This window comes from Phyllopteryx taeniolatus, chromosome 10 (genome assembly GCF_024500385.1).
Source record: "Phyllopteryx taeniolatus isolate TA_2022b chromosome 10, UOR_Ptae_1.2, whole genome shotgun sequence".
In the NCBI taxonomy this organism is placed as follows: domain Eukaryota; kingdom Metazoa; phylum Chordata; class Actinopteri; order Syngnathiformes; family Syngnathidae; genus Phyllopteryx; species Phyllopteryx taeniolatus.
In genome coordinates this window covers 27,937,547-27,960,924 of record NC_084511.1, presented here as the reverse complement: position 1 = coordinate 27,960,924, position 23,378 = coordinate 27,937,547, and the positions used below count along the sequence as shown (strand labels likewise).

The window sequence follows — 23,378 nt, the reverse complement described above, 5'->3', positions numbered from 1 at the left end:
AATCAGTGATTCAATATCTCTGAACACAACCTGTATCGCTAACTCTACCAGTAAATATTCGTTAGTTGTCTTTTTCGTTTAGAATAAAAGAATTGTAAAGAAGTATAATGTATGTCATAGGCCAATTGGCATCAACAATACCATTTTGTTATATTTTGGTATTAGTCTGGCCCCTTATGCTTCAGTCTGGTCGTAGTCAGGTACTACTCAGGTACTAGCCTGGTCTTAGTGTGGTAATAGTCTAAATCTAATTTAATACTAATCTACTCTTAATCGGCTTCTAGTCTAATATGAATCTGCTCCTAATCGGGCTCTAGTCTGGTACTAGTCTGGTCCTGGACTGGTTATGGTTTGGTTTTAATCTTGTACTCTGTTTCTTGTCTGGTACTACACTGGCCCTAGGATTATCTAGCCTCAGTTCTGAAGTGCTAGTCTTAAACTAGTGTAATTCTAGTCTGGTTCTAGTCTGCTAACAGTCTGGGACGATTGTGGGTCTAGTCTGGTACTGGTCTGGTTTTAGTATGACTTAGCATGCTACTATTCTGCTTCAAATCTGGTCCGAGTTCAGTCTTGTCTAGTTTTGCACTAGTCTGTTACTCATCTAATACTACGTTGGTGCTAGTCTGGTTTGAATCAGATACTAGTCTAGTACTCTTATGGTATTGGTCTGGGTCTAGTCTGCTTCTTCTCTAGAACTAGCCTGGTCCTAATATGGTACTAGACTGATACTATTCGGGTCCTACTCTGGTACAAATTTGGTTCTACCCTGGTCCTTGTCTGGTTATAGTCTAGTGCTAGTTTTGCACTAGTCTGGCTGTACTCTGGTCCTTGTTTATTTATAATCTGGTCCTAGTTTGGTACTAGTCTGGTTGTACTCTGGTCCTAGCGTATTTCTAAAATGTTCCCGAGTTTCTACGAGTGTCCGTAGTTGTAATCTGATGCTTGTCTGGAATAGATTTATTTTCCTCACCTTAACCGGAGGTCGGACCGTTCGCTGGTGCAATCCTCTGTTGCTATAGCGATGCCCGTGGACGCTATCTTTACCCGCAGGCACATTGGGCGGAGTCAGCAGCAGGGTCTTCAGCTGGTAACACAAGAAGAGGACACTATCAGACTATTTGATAGGTTGGACACAACATCGTGGAGCAACCATGTCACTAGTGGAACTAGGCCTTCACATATCATCGTCGTCATCCTCATCATATTCAGCATCCTCATCATCGGCGGCGGGCTGGCTGTCTTCGTGACAGACCTCTCAAATGATACCAGATTAGGGAGAAAATCCCTGGATTAAATCTGAAACTCTGTTTGCTCCCTGGGGGTTGGTGCCTGCTACAGTTTGGTACTTGTCAGGTAAAACCCTGGTATAAATTTGGTACAAGTCTAGTACTGGTCTGTTACTAGTCTGGTACTAGTGTGCTTCTAGCCTGGGTCTACTTGGGTACTCGACTGGTACTATTCTTGTACTGGTCTGGCTCTAGGCTGTTGCTAATTTAGTTCCCATCTGGTGCTAATCTACATCTATCTTGGTTCGAATATGGTACCAGTCTGGCTGGTTTGGCTATCTTTTCTAGTATTAGTCTGGTACTAATCTAGTGGTAGACTGGTTCAAGCCTGGTTTTAGTCTGTTAGTAGTCTGGTTCTAGCCTAGTACTACTCTGTCTCAAGTCTGGTACTAGTCAGGTAAGAGTCTGGTATGAGTCTGGTGATAGTCTGGTATTAATCTGGGACTTGTCTGGTCCAGTTTTGTACTTGTTTGGCTCTCCTGTAGTTGCAGTCGGGTTTTAGTCTGGTTGTGGTCTGGCACTTGACTGTTACTAGCCTGGCACCAGTATGATTATAGGATGGTTTTAATCTGGCGCAGGTCTGATTTTAGTCTGTTGTTAGTTTAGTTCTAGTCTGGTACCAGTCTGGTTCTATTGTTGTTGCAGTCAGCTTCTAGTCTGGTACCCGTCTGGCTTCAGTCTGGTTCTGGTCTGTTAAGAGTTTGGGTATGACTTTGGTCCACTGTCCTGTAGGCCTATGACGAGTGTCCATGCCTTAATTAGTACAACATGAGCGACCGACAAGAGTTTGGCCAAACCACAGAAGAAGAGCTTTGTGGGTCAAGGGAGAGAGCCCCGCCACCTCCCAACGCTTTGTGGGCCAGCCAACTTGGCTGAGAAGGCAACAACGAGTAGGAGGAGGAGGAGGAAGAGGAAGCTTCCATTGAGAATCCTGAAGAGGAGCCAGAAGGTCCGTGCATGTGTGGGCCACGTGCAAAACCCCCCAGAAGCATCCGGAAGCGTAAGGGAGTGACCTGGCCTCTCAAACACAGTCTGCTCCACTCTGGATGACTTCCTCGGACACATCAATGAAGGCCTTGTCCCCCGAGTCTTACATTCAAGCCCGTGTGAAAGCACACAATACAAAAAGCGTACCGCAATAAAACACTTCAAAATACATGAAATAAAACCATATTGCAAAATAAAAACATTATCAAATAAAAACTTCAAAAAATAAAACATTCAAAATGTCAATGGCAGTTTTGCACAAGGCCACTTGAATATGGACGAGGGAAGAAGTAGAGGGAGGCCTGTTAACTGTTTCCCCATTATTTAGTGAAAAATATGCTGTGCTACATCACACAATGTGGTGTTGACCAAAACTGATTTGGATAAACCTTTTTTCAAGCTGAGCATTCTTGTGGACGACCATATTCCAATGTCCCTGTTAGACCATCAGTCAAGCACGTAACCCATGTCACGTCTGTGCAGAAATGGCCGCATTTCCAAAAGAAAGGTAGCTCGTTGTAGGCCGTTGAGTCGTTCATTTTGAAGCACAGAGCCGTTGGGCTGTCCTCTCGGCACGGCGGCAGGAGGAAGAAAACCCTGGGTTTTCTCATGTTAATTACCTTCTCACCCAACTAACTACCTAGTGTATCGAACTACCTTCCTTTCTTCCTAACTACTTACCTACCTACCTAGTACCTAGGGATGGGTATATCGAGTTTAACGAAACTACTACTCTTAACGATACTGCTTACCGATCCAGTACTTTAATGGTATTCTTGTCGGTATTTAAAATTTTTTTTTTTTTTTTTTTTTTAGAAAAACAGTCAAAGAAATATCAGAATTAACACTGCTTTTTCTTTTTTTAAATAAATTGTCTTGAAACTGAACAACATTAATGTAAAATAAATAAAAACAACGTTTTGAACAAATCCTTATGATGATATTAAAGCAGTATTTAGTGCAAAAGAAAACATTGGTGTCGACGCTGCCTCGTCTTCCAGCAGGTGTAGTGGTTAGAGGCAGTTGAAAATGCCGCAATTCTCCCCTTGAATTTGATGCACTTTTGCAAAATGTTTGATAAGGTTGCTTGTGTCCCTTTTACCCCTTTTACATTTAAATGACTGCTTGCACATGTGCCAACGTGCATTGTCGCCATCAACCTTTGAGTAATGCGACCGCACTTCTGACCATTTCACACGAGGTACTAATTGGTGCCATCCATTTTCTACCGCTTATCCGAGGTCGGGTCGCGGGGGCAGTAGCTTTAGCGGGGACGCCCAGACTTCCCTCTCCCCAGCCACTTCATCCAGCTCTTCCGGGGGGATCCCGAGGCGTTCCCAGGCCAGTCTCTCCAGCGTGTGCCGGGTCGTCCCCGGGGTCTCCTCCCGGTGGGATGTGCCCGGAACGCCTCACCGGGGAGGGGTCCGGGAGGCATCCGAATCAGATGCCCCAGCCTCCTCATCTGGCTCCTCTCGATGTGGAGGAGCAGCGACTCTACTCTGAGATCCTCCCGGATGGCCGAGCTTCTCACCCGTTCTCTAAGGGAGAGCCCGGACACCCTGCGGAGGAAAATCATTTCGGCCGCTTGTACTAATTGGTCCCACATTGGTAAATGCTCATTGGTTTTCCAGTGACGAGGAGCGGCTTGAGGCTTCTTTATACTCGCGCGCTGACATCATTGCGGCTGCCCCACGCGTAGTTTGCTTTGATACTCGAGCGCAACCCACGCGCGCCGTTTTGAAAGTGTGCTGCAGTTCTCCTCGCTACGGCTAATATTGGATAGGACACCACAGGGTGGCGTTTCCTCTGCATTTTGTTTTGCCATTTCTGGTAGCCGTTTTTACTTTCCTTACAAGTAACAAGGAACAAAGCAACAACAATAGCGACCACGGCAGAACAAATGGACCTAGATGACCAGATGATATGTTTAATTATGCTTCAAAATCGATCGAGAAGGCGGCGACGTAGATGGTATGTAGAACCAATGGGCACGCTGGCTACGTCATCACAGCATGTGACTAAACCGGACCAATCACGAGAGATGATTGACGTGCAGCAACTATTTTTGTCGGGTGCGCGGCAAGCTACGCAGAGTCGGTCACGTGATGCAATGCGGGCGTTGTCGGCCGCGGGAGTATAAAGAGGCCTTGAGTGTGGCTAAAGGTTTAGCATACATATATAAACACACGTGATGTTGTGGCTAACTACAAACAAGTGTGGCTAGGAGATTTGTGTACTGTTTAGCCACATTGGCTAAGATGTTTCATGACCCAGTGCCAACCCTGCTCTACTTACTTACCTACCTCCATACCGCTGTATTTACCTTCACTCATACATTCCTCCTGAGCAACCTGCCAACAATGAACAACGAGTCAATTGTGTGCCTGCTTGTAAGAGGGCTGAATTCAATCAATCAAATCCACCAATAAAACAGTCCATAAACGTCAATTGCGTTCAACTGATTAAATACTTAGTTTATCAGCACATTTCTTTATTACAATTTGTTTTGGAAATAACTGCAGTCATCGCTAATACGTTCGGGCTCATTGAGATCAGACTGAGTGGCTCGTGGGTGGCAACTGTAGTTCACATTCACGCCAATAGAGGGACCTAGCACCCTCGAGGCTGAAGGACTACTTACTTTTGTTATCTCGCTATAATAGTCTTGAAAACCATGAGGAAAAAAAAAATGTTTGAATTCCCCCCAAAATAAATATTTTAAAATAGATTATTCCCCCCTGCAACTTCTTTCTCTTCTTGTCATCGGTTGAAGTTCGCTCAATGAAGGACTTTTTTTTTTTTTTTTTGGTAACTTTCCAACATTGCATGATTTCAAGCACCAGTGACTTTGGCTTTTAATCATTTTCTCTCTCGCTTCCTATTTTTCCTCGGAGATAACTGATTAACTAGCTCACTAAGCTTGTCTTTCGGACTGCTGACTTCTGAATATCACGCAAGGGCAAGGACAGGGGTGCACTTGTTTTTGTCAAAACACAAAGACAACCGTCAGCATGAGACTCATTGTTTTAGGAGTAAATAATGCCACCGTGGTATTTAGCACCCCTATCCTTAGCACCTAACCCCCCCCCCCCCCCCCCCCAAAAAAAAAAAAAGGAGTTAGCATATTATCTGCTTTGAAATAAAATCGTACAATGCAAAGTAAATCCTTGATAAGAGTTGGCTGCCTCCCGTGCTACTCACTGAAATAAATTAAAACAAGGCCCTAGCTATGTTGATATTGTGTTGTACAGCAGCCTTTCCAAAACTTTTAAGCCCCTTCAACACCCCAATAGAGTGGCCACAGCCACTACCACACCTTGATCTATTCTGAAAATCTTTGAAAATCAGCACTTCTTCATCAAAATTCAGGACTTTGATAAAACACCTCCTTGCAAACGGCGAAGTGGAGTGAATATTAACGCTCCAGCCATCTGGAACAGAAGCATCTTTGTAGTCCAGCTCCAGCACACACACACACAGACACACAAAAGGGTCCTTCAAGCTTGAGTAAATGATGAGTTAGAGTCCATCTTCAAGGATGTGTGAACATGGAATATGGAGCCTATCGAGGTGCAGGACATTTAGCATCCGCAGGGTTGCTCAGGTGCAGCACGAGACAAACACAGTTAGATTTCTTGAAGTCTTCGGACTTCGGAGAATAACAGAGGGGGGCGACCGGGAGAGGAGGCGGTGGTTCGCCAAGGCATCCCACAATTACGTGTGAAAAGTAGAAGAGGGGGAAAACACACTAGTGGCGAGTGCTGGGACACCACACACACTGATGTGGATTTATCTAGGGTAATAATGACAACAAAAAGTTGGGACCTAATTTATTTTCATTGTTTATGATTAATCCCAACAAACTACAGAGTAACTAGCAGTCTCGCAAATGTGACATAAAGGATTAAATGTAATAGAATACTTTAGACTAGTGCAGGAAGTAGATAAGGTAGTACAGAAAATATTGAAAACAAAACGGCAAAAAACAGATGAGTATAGGAAGTAGAAAGGAACACAAGAGGTAGATGGAGTAATAGGAAATAGTCAAGGGAGCAGAGAATGTAGTACAGGAAGTTGTAGAGGGAAGAGCATAAAAGTAGTAATTATTTTTGGAAAACATGGACGTCGTGTCCTGCGGGCCCAAGAGGAAAAGGACTATCTGCATTGTTATCAGCGCAAAGTTCAAAAAACAGTATCTGTGATGGTATGGGGGCGAGGGCGGGGGGTGGTGTGTTAGTGCCTATGGCGCGGGTAACTTGTACATCTGTGGAGGCACCATTAATGCTGAAAGGTATATACAGGTTTTGGAGCAACCTATGCTGCCATCCAAGCAACGTCTTTTTCAGGGACGCCCATGCTTATTTCAGCAAGACAATGCCAAGTCACATTCTTGCACGTGTTACAACAGCGTGGCTTGGGAGTACAAGACTCAAACGGACTCGAATTCTGGACAACACCCATCCATATCGTTGAGATAGTGAGAACATTAGAGTAAGCATGTCATTAACAGTATTTATTAAAAGTATTTTAATTGCAATAAAGTAATTACAATAAATTAGCACCCATTATTTCTGTTGATTTGGCCTAAACTTATGTCAGTGGCCAATCCTTGAATGCCCCCCTAGAGGCCATTGGTGTGTTAATAAAATTGCGGATCGTGTAAGGCCTCATTTACACATGAAGTAAAAGTTACACAGCGAGTTAGGCAAGTCACACAGAGAGTACAATGAGTAACTATTTATTAGTCGAGGGAGTCAAGAATGTACTGTGCAGTACAGGAAGTTTAGAGAGTAGTACATTCAGAGTCGCATATAAGCTGCTGCTCCTCCTTTACAAAGCTCAACGCAGCCTCGCCCACAATACCTGTCAGATTGAATCCATCACCTCACAGAACCTGCGTTCGGCTGATTCAAATCTCCTCACTGTCCCTCGCTGCATCAGGTAAACCTTCGGGGCCGACCCCTGCGGAACTCTTTTCCCAAAGAGATTCGGCAGGCACGAACATTAGACAGTTTCAAATCTGCACTGAAACGACACGGCCTTTGGCACCTAGCTTTGTTGTTCTATTGTTGTTGTTTGTTTATTGATTGTGTCTTTTCATCTGCTTGTTGTGATTGTCTTTATGTAAAGCGTCCTTTGGTTTCATGAAAGGCGCTATATAAAAGATAAATGTATTATTATTTACGTGCGAGCGTAGTACAGGAAGTTGTCGAGGCTAGAATGAAGACTTCTCCTACTTCCTGTATTACAGTACAAGAAGTTAAGTGAGTAGTTCAGAAAGTTGTCATACATACAGTCAAACAGGAAGTAGTACAGGAAGTTGAGAAAATGACCGGAAGCGCAAGTGGTCTTACCAGAGAGGGGTCCTCTGTGTCCTGTGAGCGTTTGAAGTGGTTTGCGCCGACAGAAAGATGATGAAGGCGGTCCCGGTCTTCCTTGTCCTGCTCTGGCTCGTCTTCCTCCAGGGCGGGGAAGACGGACAGGCCGCCCACCTCGGCGTCCACTATGCCGTCCAGGCTGTCCGTCAGAGCGGCCAGCAGTGCCGCGTTCTCCTCTTCGATCTGGAACGCACCAGAAAACACCCTTCAATTTCCTGTTAACCTTATCATGCCAGCACATCAACAATCAATGACATTGGATCCAAATCTGGCACATATGTTCATCATGACTGGATGCACCAAAAAAAGAAACAAAAACAAATCAAACAAGAACTTATGCTGTCGGCCTCGTCGGCCATTTTGGTTTGCGGTTGCCACACATTTCACGCAATCCGGCACTCCGACAAAATGTCTGCCACTCACCTCAAAGAGCTCATCGGGTGTGCATCGGATGGAGGCCGGCGAGGCGTCGGCCGCCTGGTCGCTGCACCACTGCAGTTCGCCGAGACAGTTGACGCTGTCGAAGTCGCTGGTGTCCAGCTGCAAGAGGTCGATGTCGGGAAAATCGCTGTCCAGGCGATCCGAGCACACCTCCTCCTCCCCATACTAAAACCGCAAAAAAACAAGAGGGGGTCAGGTCAGGTCAGGGTTGTCTAATGTGAACATTTTCACGCAGAGATGCGGAATCACGCAATCAGATGACATCGGCACCAGCATCTGGTCGCCAGACAGATGTCTGAAGATTCACAGGCCAACGTCAACCCCCCCCGATTCCGAGTCTTTTACCTTTCACACAGAACAGCGATGCGCAAAATGAATGTAAAAAAGACCAGGTCCAGGTTGGTACCATTCACACATACCAGCAAAATGGGAAAAATATCTTAATCATCCACCCCAACACCAAGGGTCTCTGTACCCAGAAAATTGGCGTGTTGATTCTAACCCCCTCATTTCATGCAAGTACCTTTCACACAGAACAATAACACGGTAGAAAAAGCTGCAAAAACCTGTGATACAGGGTTAGGGTTAGAAGCCTAGACATTTACGGGGGGGAGTTCGACTCCAAACCCACCATTCCAGGTCACAAAAAATGTGAAAATGCTCACTTTGATGGCAGCCAGCGTGAAAGGTGCTATACTGTACACTCTTGGTGGAGGTGCTAAAATACCCTTTCGCCCCCAGACATCGTGAAAATCCCACAAAATTGAAGACCCTTCATTATCCGCCTTTGCCTTGCACAGAGCCATGATGGGATTTCGACATTGTGACAGGAATATATGATATCGAGTGTTGTAGCAGGAGTGATTTTCCAGACGGGCGGGAAGCTAACATCCTCGTGGTCGACAGTCAGAGACAGACACGACACACGCACACGCACGCGCACACACACACTGAGCCTCGTCATTGTGAAGCTGTGGGGGAAAAAAAGGAAGCAAAGTGTGTGACACAGTGGGAGGAAGTGAGCGTGCACCACTGGAGACATTGAATAACACTATGAAAATGGAAGTAGTGACGTAACAACAGTTGAATTATAATAGAGTCTTCATGTGAAACACTGTCTACATTGTAGTGATTCTATAGACAACAAAAAGATGAGCGGATTATTGTATGCCCGATGAGGACATGTCTACTGGTACAATGAAGCATGTGACTGAACCTGTTCCTTGAAAAGACACTCAACACACAACACAAAAGGCAGCATCGTGTGCTAAGATGTGGCTAACTACAATGGCGAATGATCTAAACATTGCTAGTTACCGATGTCGCTAACCTCATTAAGGCTGACAACAATGATGCAGATAAATAAAATTTATCGGTGTTGCTAAGCTGGGAGCTAAGCATGCTAAGATGTCTAACGGCAATGGTGTCGCTATGGCTACAAACATTCCTGATGTCGCTAACCTCATTGATAAAGCTAATTATAATGACATACCTAATCTTAGAGTAGCTAAAGTTATTACAGCTATCGTAACAGATACAACTAACTACAATGACATAGGCTAAGGTAAACTTACCTATTGATGTACAATCCTTACTCGTGGAGCTAAGTGCGCTACGATGTGGCTAACTACAATGTCTACAAACTTTGCTTAATGGCATTGCTAACCTCACTGATGAAGAATGACATTTTTTTTGCACAGGTAAGTGACGTGCTAACTGATATAGCTAACTAAATGACATCTGTTGATGTAAACAAACAAATGTACTAAGCTTGTTCACAGAGCTAAATTTGCTAATATTGTGCTAACTACAGTGGTGTAGCCAAGGCTACAAATATTTCTGATGTCACTAACCTCATTGATGAAGCTAACAACATTGATGTAGCTAAACTTTCCTTGTCTTGCTACGTTTACTGATGTGTTAATTGTGCTAACGGAGGAGAGTATGCTAATATGTGGCTAACTACAATGGCGTGGCTAATGCTTAAAACTGCTGATATCGATGATCTAACTGATGAAGCTAACAACAGCAATGTAGCTAACCTTCACCAGTGTTGCTACATTTACTGACATGCTAATTGTGGCAATGTACAGTATGTGTGCTGTGATGTGGAAAACTACAATGCAAAGTTTTGAATTATGCTAGTGTTACTAATTCGGCTAACGTTTTTAATTTGCCTGAATACATGACATACGCTGTGGACTGAGTAGCGACTTTATGTAAATGTAGCAATGTTGCATAAGAAGGTGATTGTAACTAACTGCAATGACATCGCTAACCTTGACGAATACCGCCAACATCACTGCTATGGCTACTATACCACAACTTGACAAAGGAAGTCAGCCATTTTAGGGTCAAGTGGGTCAGCCGCGCCCAACCAGATTTAAAATAGTAATTCCGCCGCCGAAGGCAATTTCACCTATCAACATTAAATCCGGTAGACATGTCTATCATAAGTAAAAGCCACAAAAAAGGCTCAAGAAGCCATGCCTGAAAAGTCCCATGAAGTCAGCCATTTTGGTTTGAAATGACTAATTTCCATTGGTCGTTCAAAGACGAAAAAAATCCAAAATAAATATCCAGGTATATTGAAAATATACCTGCGCTGGAGCATAACCAGACGCATTGTCGTGGCAAAAGAACGAACGGGCGGTCATGACTTGCTAGAAAAGAGGAAGAAAGGAAAGGGGGGCGGACACCCTCCATTAGACACTCCCACTGCTCCAGCTGCTCGTGCAGGTGTATGCTTGTGCGTGCGTGCGTGCGTGCCTGACACTCCCTTAGCATGCCGATCACATCCCAGCTCGCTCACATGCGCCCTCAGCTCGCTGGCGAGCCGCAGCCTCCTCCTTCTACTCCTTCATCTCACGAAGTGCGCGTCCGAGCCCTAAATTGGAGCGCAGACCTCCGCAATCCTATTAGGACTGGCACACAAATGTGATTGGTCCATCCTCCACGCCACTCACACACACACACACTCTGATGGGAATTATTCAGCAGGTTGTTGTTTTTTGCTGCACACCAGTCACTGCTGTGGGCACCTATTCAAAAAGATGCTTTTTTTCTTTATGCGTATGAGTCGATGTCAAGGTTGTGCATCTGTCACTACAGTGGGCATCTATTTAAAAGCTGATTTCTTCGACATGCCCGAGTCTTGAGTTATGCATCAGTCACGACAGTGGGCAGCTAATTCCAAATCTGGTTTCTTCTGTATTTAAAAGAGTTGCGCATCTGTCACTACAGTGGGCATCTATTTAAAAGCTGATTTCTTCGACATGCCCGAGTCTTGAGTTATGCATCTGTCACTACCGTTTGCAGTTATTCCAATACTATCTGCGTAAGGGTTGACATAGAAATTGTGCATCACTCGCTACGGTGGACATCTATTCAAAAACTTTTTTCCTCAATATGCATTGGGCTTTACACGATCAGGATGTTTGGGGCCGATCACCGATCAGCGAGTTGGAAAAAAAAAATGATAACCGATCATCGATCCGATCCCAAGATGAAGGAATGTGTCTATTTAAAAGACCTGTTCATTTACTGCATATACTTGTGTACTTAATTGCTCAAAAAATGATATTTACAAGAAAGAATGTATCTTTGTTCCTGTATTTATGCCAGTGAGGAATAGTGACAGACAGAACAAATGAATGGTCTTCTATTCGATGGCAGGAAGTACATACAGTCATTCATGGATTCACTTTTGGTGAGATTTTTCAATTGTAAAATATGTTCCTTGGCTCCATAAAGGTTGGAAATCACTGCTCCAGTCAGGTCGTGGATTCAAACCAACATTACAACATGACACAAATAAGGGGTGCTAACTTACTGTAATTACATGATTTTTAATTAAATGACTTCACCCACACAGAAACTTTAGAGTATGATTCGACAGAACAGCGGCATGCTTACGTCCAACCGTTCGTGCTAGCAGTAGCCTGCTAGGCTACATAACATTTGACTGCCTGCTTAAACGAACGTCCTCTCCTCTCCTGAGCGCCGGTGACCACCAACACACGTATTTCCCCTATTTTTGTTTTTATAATACAGTCGGCGTGCTCCACTCTTGTTGTCGTCGCCACGGTAACGAGTGTATCCGGTCGCATTTGAGTTGACAACCTAAAGCCCAATGATCGTAAAAAACGGGATGCGGTGGTATCGGAATACAAGATTTGATTGCAGGAGTCTGACGGTGCAATCGTGAAAGAGCACATTTGTCTTGTAGTTTGAACCGGGCATTACGTGTTGCCTGTCTCAGACGTGTTGTCTGTTGCACACCGCCGACATGTTTTTTTTATTAGAATTTTTTTTATAACTTCATTGGCTGTCAGATATTTACAGGACTACGCCAAAAGACACGCGACAAGGCTAAAAAGAAACTCGCTTTTGGATTCAAATATACTGCGCACGCGGCGACGCGGAGTAAATGTCTTTAGCGGTCATTGATCGGATCGGTGAATGAGGACATTAAAGCCGATCAGCCGATCGGCATAAAATGCGAAATATCGTCCGATACCGAAAATCGGTGTAAAGTCTAATATGCATATGAGTTGAAGTCAAAGCTGTGCATCAGTCACTACAGCAGCATGTAACGATCCAAAAGCAGCCTTGATTCGAGCGGATCTCTTTTCTCGGGCAGAGCGCTCCCACCCGCCGCCGGGGAGGTCAGTCAAAGTTCACGCCGTGATTATTCCGGAGGTGCCTCGAGGAGCACGCCGAGGTGCCCGCGGCGAGCGTTTGAACACGGCCGAGGAAGAGATGCAAACAAAAATGGCGGCTTGTTATTCCTGGCCTTAATGTCTTCCTCCAAGATAATGGCAGGCATCGAATGTACAAATTCGTCAGTGTGTCGTTAGCTCCTGATAGGAGAGTTTAACTGCGTCATTAGGAGGAAGGGCAGAGTATGCAAACCGACATGAAATAATATGGAACACTACTGATACCGTCCAGGGAAAATTGGAATTCAGGTTTCTAAAGGCACCAATATTCCTATTGAATAGGCGGGCATACACACAATAAGCAAACTGTGCCATGCTTGGGCCCACTTGAAACCTAGTTGGGATGCGTTGAGGCGTACTCAAGTTCGGTACACTTACCCTACTTCAAGTAGAAAGAAACAAATACCGTACACAAGATAAAGAATCCAATCTTTTATTTCTTTCTTTTTTGAACAACTACTACTGTAAGTGGCTCAGTAAGATGCTGTAACAGTCATCTTTCCTAAGGGATCAAGCTTCATCTCTCCTTTTAAACTCTTAAACACATAGTAATGCAGAGTAGTACTATACAATATCTACATTTTAGTCATTGTAAAATCGGTTTTCATAATCCCCCCCCCCCCACATCCCTTTTTTGTTTTTACAGTTTTAGGCTAAGAAGTGTTTATTTTCATTATGTGCAATATGAATACGAAAAAAATATTATATTATTATTATTATCATATGTGATCATGAAGCTAGCGAGTCATTCTTAAGACAATGTTTGGTTGTTTTATATACACAACGTGTAATTTGGGAGTGGCAATTAACAGCTTGACGCCTCCTTTTTTGGGGGGGGGAGAAAAAATTGTTCACTATCTGCCAAACTCCTCAAATCTAAAACAAAACAAAAAAACCTCTTAAAAGTCACGTCACTCGCATATCAACGCACCTCTACTATCATAACATCAATGCAATTATTCCTCTCGCCAGTTATAAAGTCCACCGGACGCCTGGTCAGAATAGAATTTTCTCTTGCCCGTGATTCAAGATAAAAGCACCTTGCACAACAGAAATAAACCGAGCAACTACAAATAATCCACACAGCAAAAAGCTAGCCCCCAGTTCATAGACCTACTACCTATGACGTCCGAAGCTGCTGTTTATTATTAGCAGAAAGTGTCTTGACTTCCATGTGTGGTTAAGCTCCGCTCTTAGTAAGAAAGAAAGAGGAAAAAAAGAGTGAGGCCGCCGGGACGATGGTGCGTGAAAGCCGAGCTATTTATAGCACGCCTGCCTGCCTGCCTGCATGCAGGAGCGCTAACGGCGCTAAAAGAAGAGCGTCGGCGTGAAATGGCCGACCGGCCCTCTGCAACGTCCCACGCCGCTCAATTTCAACGCCTTCTTCTCCAGGGGTCGCTTACCTTTGACGACCACCATTCACGGACGTTGAATTCAGATGCTAAGCTAACGTGCTAATGTGACGCCATTGTACGTACTCTATATGCTAAATCCGTCTGTTCTGTGATAGTAACTGCTCAGTACAATATGGCTTCAATTGACATGTTTAGGTTTATTAGCTGCTCAAAAGCTGTTTTCTCCTCGACGCAGATGCGTCTGCGTGTCAAACGTTGCGCATCAGTCACTGCAATGGATTCCTATTCAAAAGTCTTGATATCAAAGTGACACCTCAGTGACTACAGTGGACGCCGGTGCGTCACGCCAGACACTGATAGCCACTCGTACGACATACGTGGGGAAAAATGTCTTCACGGCTAAACATGGCCACTGTAATATAATAAGAATATTTACACTTCAAATAGGGAATGGAATGGACATGTCATGTGACCTTAAAGCCAATGTGCTCTGTCCATTAATGAGAGTCTTTATTGATCCACGCGTGGAGGAAATCCAATACATGCGGTGGTGCGGTGTTACGTGAGGTCAGACGCTACACGCGCGCGCGCACACACTTGAAAGACAGCAAAGCGCCACGCAAGGTCAGCCGGGCAAAGGAGAAAAAGCCTTGCGCGCTCTTTTTTCATGTAGGTGAAGCCAGGCAACATCGGCAAAATATTGTGCGGCTCAGAAGAACTTAATTCGGGTCAAAAGTTGACAACGTGGAAAAATGACTTTTGCTCTTGCAAAAGTATAAAGGTGCAATTGTCTTCCACGGGGATTTTTTTTTTTTGGGGGGGGGATTAATGTGATTTAATTTGAGTAAGTTCCTTTCTATTAAATAGTTGATGAATATTTAGGTCAAAATGTTAAAAAAAAATCAAATAACGTAACATGGTTCCAGCCAGACGTCTGCGGAAAGTGTACTGGACCACCTTAGCACTTATTCTGGCGTTTCTCACACTCGCTTAGCAGTTAGCATGGCTTCTTCATCGTTTCCACTTCTTTCTTCTTGCGCCGCGTGTCACATGCTTCACGACTCCTCGTCCTCCTTTGGCGATAACGATACTCGTCAACAGTGTAGCTTATTTGCTGCCACAGAGGTGACGATTGGTGAGTTAAGGCCTCTTTAAACGTATCGTCCGGTCATCTAGGGCCATTTACACGGTCGCCATTGTTGTTGCTTTGTTCCTTGTTACCGGAAGGAAAGTAAAAACGGCTACAGGAAAGGGCAAAAAAAAAAAATGCTGAGGAAACTCCACCCTGTGGCGTCCCAGCCAATACCAGCCGTAGCGACACCCCCGACTTGGAGGAGAACTGCAGCACATTTTCAAAACAGGGCGCGTGGGTTGCGTTCGAGTATAAAGGCAAACTGCGCGCGGGAAAGCCGCAGAGACGTCAGCGTGGTCGCCGCCCGCACGACTGTAAAGAAGCCTTTACAGGAGAGGAGCCGCACTGCGGAGTGTTAGCGTTTAGCCGTGCTAGCTAGCTAATCACAGTGACGCAAGTTAGCTTAGGGCCTAAAATAAAAATTCGGGCCGTGGACAAACTGCGGTCACACAAGCTTGAAGCCAATTTCACACTGAGGCAGACATGATGACATCATCAATACGTTTTATCGCAATTGGTCAGTAGAGTCCACATTTTTTTTTTTACTGTCCACCACATATAGCGCACACCCCCTACCCCTACCCCTACCCCTAGGCTGGAACTCATCAAAGGCGTTTCCAAAGGCCATATTTCCCAGCCCTAGTTTTACAGTATATTACCGTGACTATGCTTCCTGGTCTGATAGTTAATTAAGTTCAATTGGCACATACTGTTACAGCAGGAATAAAGGAAGTGTTCATTAGAGTAGTTTCTCCACGTGCACTTATACAGTATTATAGCGACAGTGTGTCAGGCCGTGTGAAGGTGAAACGTGGACGAATGGCGATGAGAGAGCAACTCGGCTGTAATTACTGCACAGCCTCGCCGCACGTGAAGATGACCGAATACCCCCACCGTGCCGCCCAGGCTTACTTTCTTGGAGGTCACTTTGACAGGAAGTGCTTTCGCGTGACGTCCAAGCGCTATCGATTCTCAGGGCCGCGCGGAGCGCAGCGCAGCACACTGAAAATCAAGCGCACACACGCTGGACAGCTAATCATTAGTAGACATGTTAGCGGTAAACATTTACTTTCAGTTTCAAAGAAAACGGTATGTACTGAATGTAGTACAACATTTGTAAAGGCCCCCCCCCCTCTCACCTCGAGTAGATGCTCCTGTTTTATATTGGTATGGGCAAGGCCTCATCGCCAATGAATACTAAACAGTAGCACAAAATGCCAGGGGTGTCAAACACGTAGCTCAGGGGCCACATACAACTGAATTTGTTGTCAAAGGGGCCGGACCACTAACATCTTAATATAATAATAACAACAACAAGTTTCCCCCTCTAATTGAATGCAAAACAAAACAATATATATTATATTACTAGCATGCATTTTATTCTCATTTATGAGGGATGGACTTCAATGTTGTGTACATGAGGCACACAGAATTGGAGACAGCAAAATGCTGAATGCTGAACGGTTTGTAATCGCGATTAGCATTGGAGTGCTAGCCATTACCATTTTAGGTCAAACAATATTCTCGTTTTATATGTACATTACACATCTAACAGTATCTTAAAAATCACTTGCAGACGCTCCTTTGTCGTTTTTGGCAAAGTTCATCATTGGCCAAAATACTGCATCCATTGTTTTTTTTAATTGATACATTTCTTTTTTTTTTTTTGGGAGGGGGGGGGGGGTGCAGCAGAGCTTCGAGGCAGGAACCTATTTTTGAAGTCAACTTAGCCAAGTTATTCGAGTTATGAACTACTCTCACGTTTGAGTTTGTTGGTGACTTAAACACCATATTTTCCCCCGTAAAATAAATCAACCTTACCGTTTGTGTCTCATCTCACTGCGTTATGTCAAGAATTAAATCATACGTTTCCCTCAAACTTATTAAAGGGCATAAAAGTCCAAGATAGAATCTATGAATTTTTGATGCAGGTTCGTTTTCCACGATGCAGGTGTGTGATTGACAGGTCGCCGGACAGCTTGATCATCAAGGATCATCCTTCCTCGCGGGCGGGCGTCGCCCGAGCCGCCGAGCCCCAACGCTCTCGTTCCTGAGCCTCGAATCGGCTTTTCCTCCCCGTCAACCCATCATCCCCGCAGATCTGTCACTCAGGCTTGTTCTGGCGCTCGTTTCCCATCTTCTCGAGCTGTCACGGTTGCCGGACAAAAGTCATCCGCTTCAAAATTGCAACGTCAAAAACGATAAATAAACTTCTTATAAATCTCTGAGTCATACTTCTTGTCTTCCATCTCTGCTTTTTCTTCTGTATGTGTGAGAGGCAGCGCACGGAATGGCGGGACAAAGTCAAGCTAGCAATTTCCCGGCTTGTAGGTAATGCCGGGACAGGGGTGTGAAGATTAACACCTGACGCTCACGTCTGCTGGCCTGTTGTCTTGAAAGCAGTTGTCGCTGTCCAACAACTCAACTTTTAGAGGTCCTGTGCTTATTGGAGCACCCTTTTCACGCTTTCAAAGCTGTGAAATGCACCATTACTTTCGCTGGGTTTTATATAAAAGGCACAGGTGGATACATTTCCAATGTACTGAAACAGCTCCGATACAGCAAATGTGGGGAAGCTGTGTATGAAAAAGGCTAAAGTGAAGCGAATGTGCTAATTATAGCCCCTTTCACACTGCCTTTCAAAGCGGAGTTATTCCTGGACCACAATTCCTTTTGAGTGGCACTGACACAGAATGGAGGCGAAGACAACCTGACAATTTCCCAGCTTCGCCTGCAGTGTCCGATGCGCAACTGTTCCGGTGTGAAAGGTAATGCCGGGACATAGATGTCAAGTTTTCACACCTGACACTCACTTGTGATGAGTTGAAAGCAATTGTCGCTGACCAATAACTATTTTATGCGTCATCTAATGATCTGATCGCGGTATGCCGTGCCCCTTTCACGCCTTCTTCTGTCAACACGGAACGGGAGCAACGGGTCAACAAAGTCACTTCACGGTCCCGGAAGCAGAATTAACCAACCGCCGGAATGCCGAAATTCCGAAACAGGGGTGCGAAGTTTAACACGCGACACTAACGAACACGACAACAAGTGAATTGAGTTGAAATTACAATTAGGAGAGGAGAAGCCTCAATGGAAACGAGAATTTGGCTGGCCCACTCGTGAGTTTGCACGTGGCCGCCAGCACTCCACCAATAAGAAACAATTTGCACACACACAAATACAAGAGCACTGCTGTTTGATTGGATGTGACTGAGTCCAGCATCATCCTCATTGGCTTGCATCAAGTGTGTGCGTGAGTGCTGTTCTATATTTAGCTCACGCAGGGGTCTCATGACTTGTTCTCGGCAGGCTGCCTCTGACTTGAGGAGCGTCTGCCACACACAGATGACCTCTCTCACACACTCACACACGCACGCACACTGATATCATTACGTGTTTGTACGTGTGTGTGCATGTGAGTGATTGGGAATCATCACATTTCAAATTTCTAATGAAAACTCTGAGGGTTGCATTGACATGAAAGTGATCGAATAAAGACTGGAACATTGGTTTTTACTTTCTCGCCCTCCAGTAAGTACATCGTTCTTGAAGTCGTACACCGTACGTGAAGGAAGGACTCCCCGCTCGTCCATTCTGCCGTGTAGTCTACAGTACGTGTAAAGACATGCTAAAGTCATGTAGGTGCAAAAGTCCAAGTATGGCTGGTATTGCTACCGTATATACGGTGCCATGAAAAAGTCCCCCCAGGAGATGCATGAATGTAGCACACGAGCACAAAATTGTACAAAAAGATAACACGGCCTAAGAATATGCTTTTAAACGTTTTGGGACAGAGTTGAAAACAATACAACACTGGATGAAAATTCAAAGTCACCGTTAGATTTGTAGTGTTATGTCAGTCGTAATATCATACACAAACACAGGAAGTACGTTTACAGCATTTAAGCACGCAAAAAGAAAGAAAGAAATATGGGTGTTTGCAAAACGAGGAAAAAAAAGTCACTGTGTTGTCACAAAGTTGGCCAAGCTCATCATTTCCAATTAAGTCATTCATATTACAGAGAATGAATTCCTTTTCGAGGAGTTAACAATGTTATCGAAATCCAATTAGCAGCTGCAATCGCCCGCTACTTGGTGGGCGGAAGCATCAGCAAATGCTGTTTTGAAGGGCGGCAAATCAGTCAGTCTGTGTCTTTTTCAATTGACATTACATGCATTTTTTTCCCCCCAAAATTCCCAATTAGTAATTTTTTTTTCATTTTCTTTTTTTTTTGGTGGGGGGGGGGGGGGTCAACCCCAAAAATGCTTATTGGTGGTTTACACCCACGTATTAACAAATTACTTGAGTTAAGAAATATATATATATATATATATATTTCTACAACCCAATATTGGAACGTGTTGCAGCCATCAAATTCTAAGTTAATGATTATTTGCTAAAAACAATAAAGATGATCAGTTTGAACATGAAATATCTTGTCTTTGTAGTGTATTCAATGAAATATAGGTTGGACATGATTTGCAAATCATTGTATTCTGTTTTGATTTCTGTTTAACACAACGTCCCAACTTCATTGGAATTGGGGTTGTATGATTTTGTTTTTTTTAAACCACCAAATCGTTTAGGGGGCTAAAGAACATTTTAGGGGGCCTGAAGCCCCTGTAAAATAGGCCTAACGACGCCACTGGCATCACCTAAAGATGAGACCTTTACACATATATCCCTACAAGTAATTAGCACGTACTAGAGGTTGAGGTCTTTCCATCTATACAACTACAAGATATTAGCATTTACAGGAGGTGAGACCTTTCGATCACGACTGGCGCAAGCGTCCTTGCTCGCGGAGGAGGTCAAACGCTGCCAATCAGTCTCGGCGAGGGAACGAGCTCATTAGGAGGCGGCCGACGGCAACGAGCGCCATCGTCCGTCCGCCCGCCCGCGCGCGCGTTACGCTCCTCGTTTTCCGCCACGTCTTCCTGTCACATGCTGCGGGTGTCGCGCGACATTCATTATTCCGCCGCACGTGAACATCAAATGACACGATTAACGGTGGCCTTATGGAAATGGACTACAAAAATGTATTCTTTTTGTAGTCCAAATGTCAATTGTTCTTTTGCTGCATCCAACACTGCTGACTATTCTTGCTGCCGTTTACATTCATGGCTGCATACAACAGTATAGTATCTACGTATTACATACTACTCGCATACAGACTATTTGTTAATATATGCATAATGTATTTTGCGACATACAATGCTGAGGACTATTATTGCTGCTGTTCACAATGACTTTTGGATGCAGAGTATCTCATTAGTCATGAAATGCTGCTTATAAATAGACGATTGATCAATGTAGTTTTCGCCAGATGCAAAGCTGCTGACTATTGTTGTCGCTGCTGCACAATTTCTCCTCATTCTATTACTCCAAGTCCTTATTGATCAATCAGAGCTGTGTCCCAATACTTTCGGCAATGCAAACAAATCTTAAATCAGCTTTGTCGACAAGATTAGGGCTGCAACTAACGATTATTTTAACCATCGATTAATATGCAGATACATTTTTTTTCGATTATTTTATGAATCCCGAATTTCTAAAGAAATTCAAATTCCATCCCTTTGTTCAAAAACAGACCATTATTTAAACTTATTCAGTTACTGGTTTGGTCCGTGACAAAACATTTTGCAAATATCCTATTTTGATGAAACGCAAAGATAATCAATCTGCTTTATTATGATAATAAATCAAATATTTAATATTTTCTGCAACCAGTTGAGGGCGTACCCCGCCTCCTGCCCGATGACAGCCGGGATAGGCTCCGGCACGCCCGCGACCCGCGCGAGGAGAAGCGGCTCACAAAATGGATGGATGGATCATATTTTCTGCTTTATTATGATAATAAACATAATTGTCAATATTTACGCTTGAGGATTTGGACAATTTTAAGTTAAACAAGGTCTCTAAACGATGAATCGATTGTCAAACATTGTTATCGATTAATTTGGTAATCGATTAGTTGTTTATTGCACCTCGAGTCAAGATGGCGGAGACCTCCGTCAAGGCTCCACCGTCTTAATAACTACGTGGAATATCCCACACATTATTGACTGAAGTTAAAGCAAATGTCAGGAAGATCAAAACTGGATAATTCCATCATCCGTATGAAGAAATATTTAGGTTGCATCTAAATATGTATACAGCTATAATAATGTGAAACAGACATCACAAGTGCCAGCCAGTAAATGGCGTTTGTCCCGTTTGGACTGCAAAACGGCGTGTCGCCCCACGGAACACAAAGCGCTTATCTCACACACACGAGCGGTTTGTCAAGGTCATCGGGTAGGATTTCTAGGAAACATGCAGATACGCAACATGAGACGTGCAGGACGTAGACGAGAAGGTGGAGTGGGGACAAAGGGCTGGAAAGACCCATGGGACAAGAGGACTACTTTTCCCATCAGCCCCTTCTCTCCAGTCCCAATCATGTCCTACACGAGTGATACAGGAAAACACTTCACTGCGTTTGATGTAATTTGCATCCAAAAGCAAATGAAAAAATGTTTTGTCATGTTTATTTGAATGAGGAAAACTAGCGCTCTATGTTATTTTACTTCATAAAATGCAATGTAACGACAATGACAGAACGGTTTTTTTTTGCTTCAATTCAATGGTCATTACGCTGCTCCTTCCGGTGTTGCGCGCCTTGGCCACTTGGGGGCAGTACAATACAGACATATGCATAAACATGGAGACAGCGGAACCGTCACAAGCTCTCAGCGGTATTATTCGTCGTTCTTCATAGACGATAAAGAATATATGCCTCGAAGTATGGTTATATTATCTGTCTGCATGTGTTGCTCCAGTTTGTCTTTAAATAGCCATAATTTAAAGGGTTATAACACCGCCTCATAGACGCTATTTCATTTCATAATCATTAGATTCATTTCCTACGTGCTGGCATTAGCAATTGAGTCACCTGCCTCATCTTTGTATATCAAAAGCTGTATATTATCAAAGCACCACTGTACAAAGCGTGCTGCGAAGACGACCTCCAATGCCATAGACCTTTTTAGCCCATTTATATCTTTTCAAACCATATAACCATACAAAACTTGTTTGAAACGTAATATTTCAACAACAAAAAGAGTTTGTTCCACCTAAGCCCTCGCACCTCCCAGCACCTCCAAACCCCTGATCGTAATAGAATCGGCCCGTCCGAGGCCCAGCAAGCCCAACGTTAAACTTTACAGCTTCATCCTGTACAGGATACAGCACATAAGAATTTTGTCATTAACACCCAGGCATTATTCCCAACAAAATAAACAATTCAATAACCTGACCGTGTGTAAGGGTACGTTGCAATGCCGGAACACGGAGTGCGATGTTTAATTTGCCATTTTACCGTGTTGCTATTATGTATTAATGACATGGAACGGAGGGATGAAGTCAACATGGGAAGTAGGATCAAAGGCGTAGCAGTGGCGGGATGGCGAGCGAATTGGGTGAAAATGTATTTTGCATCAATATGACAATCCACCTTTTTTTTCTGGACATGGGATGGACTGTATCCGGGCAGGTTAAGCACATATCACAGTGACTAATCGAAATGGCCTGGAGACACGCGTGCATGCACACACGCACACACACCATTTCTTCTCTTCTTTCCGCCTTCCTCCTCCATCCTTCCTCCTCTCCTCCACAGGCTGTCTGGGAGGTGAGGCTCCACCCTTCTTCCCCATCGTAATTTCATCCGTGTGCGTGCGTGCATCTCGCTGTGGCGGTCACGACTCTTTAACCCAGCAGGGAGGAGGGACAAAAAGGAATGATGGCGTCTATCATGTTGCCATTTTATCAACAAACACACACACACACACACCAAAGTACAAAATAATCAAAGCTGAGATTTTAACTCACAAATACAAAGTGAATAAAATACCACGCCTGTAACACTACAAGTATCCAAAAAAAATAAAAAATAAATAAATAATAATAATAACAACAACAAAAATCTCAGTATAGTACTATTAGTAGTACAAGTAGTAAGGCTATGTTCACACTGCAGGGCATGATGCCCAATTTGGACTTTTTTTGTTAAATCTGATCTTTTTATGTAGTC

The 23,378-nt window shown here is 44.0% G+C and overlaps 1 protein-coding gene across 2 annotated transcripts in view; it reads right to left on the bottom strand.

Annotated features, from left to right (window-relative positions):
• The window catches only part of ppargc1b (peroxisome proliferator-activated receptor gamma, coactivator 1 beta), a 65,036-nt gene that overhangs the window by 13,657 nt on the left and 28,001 nt on the right, over positions 1–23,378 (bottom strand). For both annotated transcript variants that reach the window (XM_061786618.1, XM_061786619.1), the window contains exons 2-4: positions 8,075–8,257; positions 7,628–7,834; positions 971–1,084 (exon numbers count right to left, since the gene is read on the bottom strand). In XM_061786618.1, the coding sequence (XP_061642602.1) occupies positions 971–1,084; positions 7,628–7,834; positions 8,075–8,257 (504 nt within the window). The remainder of the gene's footprint in view (positions 1–970; positions 1,085–7,627; positions 7,835–8,074; positions 8,258–23,378) is intronic.